This window comes from Pyxicephalus adspersus, chromosome 6 (assembly GCF_032062135.1).
Source record: "Pyxicephalus adspersus chromosome 6, UCB_Pads_2.0, whole genome shotgun sequence".
NCBI classification, from domain to species: Eukaryota; Metazoa; Chordata; class Amphibia; order Anura; family Pyxicephalidae; genus Pyxicephalus; species Pyxicephalus adspersus.
Genome location: NC_092863.1, coordinates 64,823,237 through 64,833,946, shown reverse-complemented (window position 1 = coordinate 64,833,946; position 10,710 = coordinate 64,823,237). Strand labels below are relative to the sequence as shown.

At 35.4% G+C, this 10,710-nt stretch overlaps 1 protein-coding gene across 1 annotated transcript in view; it reads left to right on the top strand.

Moving 5' to 3' along the window:
• The window catches only part of AP3S1 (adaptor related protein complex 3 subunit sigma 1), a 44,617-nt gene extending 34,409 nt beyond the window's left edge, over positions 1-10,208 (top strand). The window contains exon 6 of the mRNA XM_072416065.1: positions 9,158-10,208. Within this exon, the coding sequence (XP_072272166.1) occupies positions 9,158-9,286 (129 nt within the window). The 3' untranslated portion in view covers positions 9,287-10,208. The remainder of the gene's footprint in view (positions 1-9,157) is intronic.
• The last annotated feature ends 502 nt before the right edge of the window (positions 10,209-10,710 follow it).

The window sequence follows — 10,710 nt, the reverse complement described above, 5'->3', positions numbered from 1 at the left end:
TTGCACACTCTTCTCAATGAATGCAGCCACAGCTGCAATCATTAAGAAGATGCCAAGCAAAGGAGAACCTCCTGACATTGTAATATAAGTATCTCTTACAAATGATACATTTTGTTACAGATACAATTGTATCATTTGTAAGTGATACGTATATTACAATGTCAGGAGTTTCTCCTGTGCTGGGCATCTTTTCAATGATTGCAGCTGTGGCTCTAGTGCCTGGGGATCGCAGGGGATGGAGCCCTGGAAATCCTTCTGTTCGGCGAGAGCTCGACCTCTCTGCGAATCAGAAGGCCATTCTCACTTACATTTTCGGTAGGGCCCGATTCACTGTGAGATCGAGCTTAACCCCCCTAGTGGTATTCCTGAGTCAGACTCGGGGTACCTAAAAGCATAAAAAAAACCCACTTACCTTATTCTGTCACTGTCCCCCGACGTCCTGCTGGTCCCCGCAAGTCCTGGGGACACATCTGCCTCCTCTGATTTCTGCCCGCGAAGTGCAGAGACGTCCTACGGGGTTTTCCGGTGACGTCGGTACATGAGTCAGTGCCGCTGGGACTTAGCGGCAGGAAATTCAAATAGTTTTGTATTGAATTCAATACAAAATAGCTGTATTGAGTCCAATACAAAGAAATATTCATATAATATATATATATATATATATATATATATATATATATTATATGCTGCTGTACAGTTATATTACATTATCCATTATTTTTTTAATTTTATTTTTTTAAAAAGATTTTTGTGTTTTTTTTTAAGTTTATCATTAAATTTATTAACTATTAGAAATGTGTCGGTGGGTTATACCTAAAAATTATAGGTCTACAATGTAAATTAAATTTCAATGCAAAAAATTGTACCACTTTTTGCATGGAAATTTGGCCAGAATCAGACCGCTAGGGGGGTTATTATTCTCGCTCATCCCTATTGACAAAAACTATTGTAATTAGGTAATACAATTTTCTTCATTTTTTTCAGTGGTTTTAATTGATCAGTACCTTAGACCCATATTAAAGGGTTGAAATACTTTATTCCATGGAACCATAATAATATGCAATGGAAAGTTAGTTATTGGTGTTTAGTAGTAAAAAGTGTAAATTTGTTCACTAAGAACTAAAAGAAAAATCCTGCCTTTAAACTTTTGGACCTTCTTTGATTTAGTTGCATTTTTAACCGGGACCTAAATTTCTTGACTAAGTCATACTTCTGAGTGATATATCTCTCATTAGACACTGTACAACAGTTAATAAGGCTTAGCTTTCCTGGCTAATAAATCCACGTTTTGGCATCTTTTGTTAGGAAGTACTTTTCTTTCACAAGTGTTTTAATAAAGGAGTTATAAGAAGTACAAATGCTTAACAAAAATACTAAACACACAAAACCCAGGAAAACAAAGTTGGCTATATTTTTCAATGGTCATATCTGCAACAATTACAAAACCTTGAAAGGCTTTTTAAAAGTCTGCAACTGAGTACATGTTTACTTAAAACAAAATAGCACTTAACAATGTGTTGCTGAACTTTTCATTTGAGCTTAGCTCTTTTACCTGTTTTATGACAATAATTCCATATTTTGAAGAAAAGCGTATGTGTATTAGTTTCTTAGTTATTCACCTTCTACTTTGAGTAGTTTGTGTCGATTGAAACTTTTGAATAATATTTTTTGTTTGTTTCATGTGGAAAATGGGATTTCTTCATTGCAGGACTGTGGTATCCTATCAAATTCCTGTTCATTCATGAATCATTTATGCTTTTATGTGCATTCAAGAAATGAATACATTTCTAGAACTCATTTGTTTGTAAAATGCATATCTGTACATTACAGAACCTACAGAAAATGTTGAAATCATTTTCCAGCTACCACAAACACCTTTTACCCCTACCCCTTTTATAGTTTATTGCTTTTTTTGGAGGTAAAAGCCCAAAACCCAAAAAAGGCATTTCGATTTTTTTGATATCCCAATTTTTTTTTTTTTTTTTTAAGACGTAGTTATTTGAATTGGGAATCATGTAAGCACAGTGGTTTAGGGGTTAGCACTCTTGCCTTTGCAGTGCTAGGTCCCAGGTTCGATTCTCAGCCAGGACATTATTTGCATGGAGTTTGCAGGTTCTCTCTGTGTCTACATGGGTTTCCTCCGGGTACTCCGGTTTCCTCCCACATCCCAAAAACATGGAGTAAGGTTGATTGGCTTTCCCCCAAAAATTGACCTTAGACTACGTTAGTGACATATGACTGAGGTAGGGACATAAGATTGTGTGTTCCTTTGCGGGACAGTTAGTGACACGACTGTGGACTTTGTACAGCGATGCACAATAAGATGGCCCTATATAAATAATGTGTACTAATAATATTAATGTAATGAATGTTATCTTTCATGTATTTGCTTGTGATCCTTCTGCAGGCTGCTGTGCTAGCATAGGGATACCAAGTAAAGGAAGAATAGAAAAAAATAAACTGCAAGACAGTACCGTCTTTAATGAGGACTAAAGTCAGGACTAAAAAAATATAGTTGATAAAATTTATATTTAAATATGTACATATGGATTTTTGTACATGTTATATTTAAATATGTGCATATGTACTTGTTCCTGAAAAAAAAATGGTTTTCCTTTTGAGTTTGGGTTTAGAACAGAAAGGGTTTATGATTCTGCTTAGAAACGTGTTTATTTTCTCCAGATGTATTTGGATACCTCCCTAAAATATTAGCATTCATAAATTGTTAGAATATCCCCCTCAGATGTTCTTGCTTTGTCCTTCCCAGAGATTTCTTTTTCAAATGGTTTACACATGGTAATTTTAGTTAGAGTTGTTAAATTACAGCAGAGGATCAAGTCGACAGTACTTTTAAGACCGTGAAATTGTTTTCTTAAGATTTTGTTTTCCTTTTGTAGTTTGTCATCCAGTGATTTACAGAATCTTAGATTCATAAAATATTTTTTTCTGTTCAAGGCTTAACAGTTGTGATGATATGTATAAACTAAAGCTGCGTACACACTTGCAATTTTTGTCGTTGGAAAGGATCTTTCACGATCCTTTCCAACGACAAGGGACTGCACGATGCATGAACGATGCTGTACATACAGCACCGTTCATGCTCTATGGAGAGGGGAGGGGGAGAGCGACGGAGCGGCACCCTGCTGCGCGCTCTCCCCCTTCCCTTTCATTAGGTTCGGCAGGTCGGTCGTTTGGACGATGGACGACACCGACTGTACACACGGCAGATTTTCGCCCGATATTTGGCCGATGCCGAATATCGGGCGATAAAAATCTGCCGTGTGTACGTAGCTTAAAAGACAACAAAGTACTGTCCACATTACTGAAACTATGGTTGGCTGTAAGGAGCAATACTATCACTTTGCCATCAACTTTCTTAGAGTAGCCAGAGTAATAAATGTTAAACAGTACATCGATCCAGCAAACTAGAACAAAGTGTCTTGTAATAAATGTAAGACCATGATGTCACCTTAACTTCCAACCACAAAATGGATTTCACCACTTTGTACACATCAGAGATTCATAATGGGGCAAATTTGCATCATTTACTTGTTTAGGAAGAAATACTCATATAATGCAGGAAATGTTTTTTTGTTTTTTTTATTTGAACGAGCCTTTAGTTTTTTCTGGTTAAACCTCTGTCCTTAAAAATCTTTATCCACCCTGGATTTCTGGATGTTATTTCTGATACAAAATCCACCAGTCTGCTGGTTTATGATTCTGGTGCAACAATGAGCATTCAGTTTGTTAAGAACTCTCCTAAATCTGAATTCCAAGCATATATAAAATACACAATAAATGCTAATTAATATTTTGTTTTAAATGCCTTTACATTTTCAAGATTGGTAAGTACTTGCAATTGTCATGGCATTAACCCTATTGCAATCCTTGTACAGCAGAAAGAGGAACAACACCAAGACTAGTTTTGCTGTAGTTAAGGGAGTATACTGGTAGAATAAGGCAACAAGATTAGGAGTTTAGCTCATTGCTCTTCCCCTTTAGCTTTATCTTTTTTATTTTTCTTCCACCAGTCAGGGCTGTGTGATGTGAGAGGGGTTATTTCTCACTGAACTAATGATCTTACTTGTTCTCCTTTCTGAACAAGAAGTAAAAAAAAAACTCCAATGGGACACAACCAAAGGGGGGATTTTAACCATACTGCTCTATCTAAACCCCCCAAAATTTGCCTTTAGATATACTTTAATATAGGATATTGGATATTTCCATTAAATATCTACAAAATGGTTTCAACAATGAATGTTGAACATTGAGTGGTTGAATGAAACAAAGTTTTCTTTCTACTACTAATACAAGGGGGAAAAGGAATCGCATCACCATGAGGCATTCAGTGGGAACATGGTAGGCAGAGGAGACATCAGCAGGAATACGCTTTTATTTTAACTATGAAGCCCCCTTTAAAAATTGAAATTAATTTCCCTTGCGCATCAATAGTCATAAAGTATTATCAAGCATGTATGCTTCTGTATAGCCAAATATTGATGGTATTTCTACTCTAAACACTTTAAAACCTGGTACATATTTTGAATACATTTTTCAAGGCTTGAGTCAATACTTAAGATCATGTCATCTAGCATTTCCTAAAAACCTAGCTTCCTAATTGTTTTAGGTGAGGTAAGCTGTTTCTTGGTAATTTACAGGCAACTTTCTCACATATCTTGGTTCATTCCAGAAAATGGTCCAATGTATTGTGTGGGGCTCTGACCTTTTTTTTTAATTTGTTAAATTGTTAGAAGTCATGCCAAAGATGTATCACTTCCTGCCTAAAACTCTTAATTTTAATATGAAATGATTTCTAGTGACTTTGAAGATTATTGCAGATTACCGCTGACTCAAACCAATAAAAGACTGAAATAAAACCTCAGAATTTCCAGTTAGCAGACTTTTTAAGGATTGTCTTGTGTAAAAATCATTCTTCTGTAGATTTGATCTGTAGTTGACCTAGAGGAAGTCTAATCTGTAAATGTTGAAATCAACTTTCTTTAGCTTCTTGCATTCTTTCTCTCTTGCAGAGTTTTATCTTTCAGTCCTCCAGGCAGGACAGGTAGACCAAGGTACTTCTGCCAACATCTGCTCCATGTACTAATGAGAAAGGCAAAGCAAAATGATGTCGGTGACATTGTTTAGTCCAGACATCCCAGATTAATCCCAAACCTTTACATGTGCCAGCCACGCAGCCATTTTTAGTGCTAATTTTGTTGTTTTAGTTTTAATTAGTGCTTCACTAGATTCTGCAGAATTTCATGCTTTTCTGTTTTTCCATCAATGTAATTTATCATTTTTTGTTATTTTTATTATAAGCTTTTGAATGTTTTAATTATTTATTTGTATAGTTATTCTGAGTAAAGCAAAACAAAAAATGTTCAATTTTTTTAATGATTTAATAATTTGTTATTGAATGGGAGATAATTGGGTACCAGTACTGCAAAGCAATGATGTTGGACTTTTACTAATAACCTGTGATTACTTTATGATTGTGCTGATTCGGTGAGTGTGCCTTTCCATTTTATGTAATGAGTCCAGTATTTTTAACAGGCAGCATTGCCAAGCCAACATTAAATAGATGGGAAACATCAGACTGCATATCTTAACAACCTAACTTCAATGGTTTGCAGTGCTGCTTCCTGTGCTATCTACCATCCAAAACCTCTTTTCTCACTTTGCATGGATCTCCTGGGGTTGCTGCTTTGGTTAAAGGAGCAGAACAATTCTGTTGGCTGTAAAAAAAAACAAACACCTGCTAGAACTCCGCTTGTGTCCCTGCAATACAAATGCTTGGTTTACAGACTTTGTCAAAGAAAGACCAGGTCACAGTGACAGTTCTTTATACACAACTTTAGACATGTAGCCTTTGACTTTTTTATTTTTTTGCAACTATGGACAAACCATGGTGAAACTGCAGCCCCATTGTAGTCAGATGTATGGAGAATGTGTCTACCACAATGTGTAACAATCGCATGTATTTTATTTAACTTCATAATTACATTGCTGATATGCAAAAAAAAAATGTACTAGTCATACATTATTCATTTATTTATATGCCACCAAAGTCAATTATAAACTTCAGTATTTGGTCCAAAAGTGTAGAAAAAGTAAAACTTTATAAAGCAGTGACAATGAAAGGGCAAAATACAACAAAACGGGGAAAAAAGAATAGAAGAACCAAATCTTGTCACTAATTTTAAAATGCATGTTTTACCCAAACACTATGGCTAATATAGTATAGAAATTTTACTGAAATCTTTTAGCTGAGTTTTAATTAGGTCAATGTGCCTCAGCTGAAATTCAAATAAATGCCTTCATTATTATTCACATTCGAATGCAACCTCTTTGCATTTGTGTATGTCCTACAATTTTCCCACATGACTTTTTTTTTTCTTAAATCTTGATTCATTTGAGTTCCATAAGAACACAGAACTGCACACGAACATATTTCCATGCATCTACATTTGTGGATCAAGAAGTCTTTTTCTCTAAATGCAGTATGCATACCCTAGACTTGCAAAGTGTGCCTTGAGTTCCCTAAGCTTTCTTTTAGATTGATAGGTAAACCTATACATTACAGTTGAAAATGGTGAGCCTAATGGGGTATACTAGGCTTAATACAGGCTGGTGAGTATTGTAAAAAGTATTTACTTTTCTTTTCTAGACTCTAGTAATTTTGGATGTTTTGTGTGTTTTCTTTCTTTTTTTTTTTGTGGATCTGGCAAATGAATCCGACTCTGTATATAAACATTTCCTTACATTACTATCCTTGTGATTCCATAGCTTTAAAATGATCAGATGTCTGTACAAGTTTATCAATTCGGCCTCATCTCAATCTTCTTGCAGACTTCATTTTGTTTTCTTTCTCTGATTCTTTTCATTTGAATCATCCAAGTAGTTTTATCATGCTGTTTACCTTGTGAATGTGTTTCCAATCCTTTCACCTAAAACCTTTTTCCCAAGCCTTATGAAGCCACTAATTTTAGGTGATGTGCCTTTTGTAGATGCATGTATTATTCCTTTAGTCTAGTTTAAGATAGATTATGTTGTTAAACCTAACGATAACTTGATGATTCATCGTAACAAACCCACCTACATAACGTTTAATGATGAAGACAAGAGCACTTGGTGAACACTGGAAATTCTTCTTCAATGGTAACTCAGTCCTGTACACAAGTGTATGCCTGATGTATTTAAATATAAACTGAAATAATAATCATCACTTTTAATTTGAGCCTTTTTGTGCTGCATGTACTGTGTATGTCCAAAATCTTGGCAAGCAAATTTTGTTTTAAAGCAGGAGCCGGGCAAAAACCCTACTACTACCGGTATTACTGGTAAATGAGACCTAAACTGTACTTTTAAAGTCGGTTTTGCTTTCCAACACCCCTCTGAAGTTGCTAGACACAAGTGTAAAACAAGTGTTTTCAGTGCCTGCTTTGCTGGTGGTTTATTTTTAGATGGTACACTAGTAGAGGTATGGAACCTGCAAAGTGAATAGTTTGCTGGGCCCTGGTGTGCATTGACCAATTAAGCCTAATACCAGAAACACGTGGGATTAGATTGCCAAATGAGACCACTGGGGTCTCAATTCCATCAACACTATTGTTTTCTTAGTCCTGTTTTAACTATTTTGTGATCCAGTTGGTACTTCAGATTTTACTGATCCTCAACAGTGATAAACTAAGTAGTGATGCATGAGTAAAGATGGTCATCCTGGAATATCCAGTTTTAGAAATTAAACCATTAGTGCATTCATGTGCAGCTGTCTATGTGCCCTTACCCTTGCTAGCTCAGGCAGCTCTTACCCAACCCTAGCTCCTGGGGTATCATGATAACCTCTTCATAGTATCCTTGTGGATTGTAATAAAATAATTCTCCAATTTATAGCATATCTGTATAGGATATTCGGTTCAACACATTTCTTAATAGTAAGTGTGCCAATTAGGTGTGACAGCCTGGCTTTTATTCACTTTACTTTGGCTGTAAGGTTTGAAACATATCACACAATCATTCATCCTCATTTCATGTAAACTCAATGTCACATGCCATTTGTGCAGCACTAACCTTCATCCCTGGCTTAAACACTTCTTCTGTGTTGGTTTCATAAACTCTGCATGGATCTTTGTGGGCATGACATCTTGTGGAGACCAAAGTGACTGACCTATTGTGGTAAATATTCAGGAGCACATTGGTGTGATCTTTTTAAAGTCCTTCACGTATCCAACCTAAGTGGATATGGAAAAAAAAAAATATATATACATATATCAGATATTCTTGAAATGATACACAAATATATTTAGTTATGTCTGGAATTATAGTAATAATAGTTTTTTTTATTAAACCATGGTTGCATTTTGCCCTTTGTTGCATTTTTTTCTATCTATACAAAGTTGCACCAAAAGACTTTATATTATATTTTATTTAAAAAAAGAAAAAATAGGTTTGCTACATTTGATTACCATGTTTGTATTGTAGGCCCTTACCTTGCAGACTTATCACAGGTAAACTGGTTCGCTGTATGTATTAACACATTCAAAAATTTTTGTCCTTACTTTGTAAGTCAAATAATTCTGTTTTTAATAGATTTTACATTCTCTTGCAGTCTTTTTTTTGTGTAGGCTTGCAGTAACTAGCATCTCTACGCTTATAATAAATGAATTTTGGTTATGTTGGTTTGTCCTCATATTTTTCTGGGTAAAACTTCACAAATTTAAAGTCATATTTAATAGACAAAAGGCATTCTGATTACAGTTAATTGCAGGCTTGTCTGACTAGTAACCTCCCGCTGCTGCCTAAGAACCACATAAAGCTCAGCCAATTGTCACTTGAAAAGAGCAAATTAGTTGGGGAGCTCAGGAAAAAAATAGGAATTAAAATGAGTGTAACCTACCATGCAGGTATGCATTGTTATTCACACTAGAGCACCTCATGGACCTGCTCATAATCATGTTAATGTTCAATTTGACATTTCATGCGTCTTTCTGTCATTGTGCTTTTTCTAATCTTTAATTTATAATAATCCATTCCATGCAAACTGGGAAAATCTCAGCAATGTCTGTGACCTTTTTTTATAAGTAAGCTGTGGTCATGGTCACTCGGTCAAAAGAAAATATTAATCTGATTCTCCTTTCTTTTTTTATTCTGCACACAGGCTGGATTAGCAGGTGCTCCGGCTCGGGCTGTGTCTGCTGTAAAGAACATGAACCTTCCTGAAATTCCAAGAAACATTAACATTGGTGACATCAGTATAAAAGTGCCAAACTTGCCCTCTTTTAAATAGCTTTCTACTGCCTCCCCCTCCCAAACACACGAAATTGATGCTCAGATATGTTTACCAAGTTTCAGTGAATTTTCTATTAGGTGAAGGAACAGCTTAGGATGTTTGTGTTAATTTGCAATTTTGGATGTAAGCATTGCCCTTCTCTTACCAATGCTAAAAGAAGATAACGCTAGCTGAATTGTGGTACCAAAATGGCATCCAAGCCCCCCTTTTTTAAGGCATGTTACGTGTCATGGCTGCTGCATTGTCAGAGAAAGTATTAAAAAAAAAAAAAAAAAGCAAAAAAAGTTCTTGAATTTCCAGTGTTGCTACCTTTTTGTATGTTCCTAAAATATATTATGTATTGCTCCCTAGTGGCAGCCATTTTGTAAGTTGAATCGGTAGAGAAGGAAAGGGCATGAAAGGGGTTATTTATGAAAATTAGTAAGGGTTTGTGTTTTTTTTTCTATTGTAGCTTTTGCATTTACCACAGAAAAACAAAACTGCAAAGTTTACCTCAGAGTGCCTCGTGCTTCATTAACGTCACTAGTTTCTGGCAATTTGCTAAAATATACATTGGTTTACCTTACAAAATGACTGTCTCCACTGTGTGCGGCTGATGGGTAATCTTTATTTCTGTAATTAATTCCACAAAGATCATTCCTGTATGTTTTTCTCCTCCTATACTTCAAATTATTTGTCTATATTTTGCAGAATGCATGTAAGTCTCACTACATTTTTTTTCATTACATTTCACTGTAAATTAAATGGGTTTGAATTATTATGTCTGGAAAAGGTGTCTAATTGCAATGTTATCAGTGGGATTTTTTTAAATCTTGGCTTACAAAAATAATTATTTTACCACTGTAATAAAATTGCTGAGGTTTAATGTTATGGTTTCATGTGTTAGATGTACTGTAAAATAAATATTTTATGAATGGTGCACTTGTTTTCATTTTCAAAATCTGATCTACCCAACAACAGAAATATGAGAACGTGGCAGCTCTGTAATGCGCTCTTTAGGAAGATGGGGTACATTTAATGTTGTTTTATTCTGCAAAACTTTATTTTTAAAGGAAAAAAACAAAAAATGCTTAAAAATGCAGAAAGCAGAAGGCATTGCATCCTAAATATGCAAGCTTTTTGTTAATTTAATTGGCCTGCTCAAGTTTAAACTAACTCGCAAAGCTTGATCCCCCCCCCCCCCCCCAAACGTGGGTTAATTATGGAGCAAGTGCAAGTTTGTATATTTGATTTTGTGTGCTGACTGTTTTAAAAGCCTTTTTTTTCCTGGGTCATTGCACACAATTTGTGGCTTCTAAATGACAGGACTTCTTTAACTAAGCCAGTGAGAGAGATCTGTAAATTAATAGCAATGATATGGGTCATAATGTTCAGCAGGGGCAATCGCCTTAGATTGTGTGTGTGTGTGTTTTCTTTGAAGC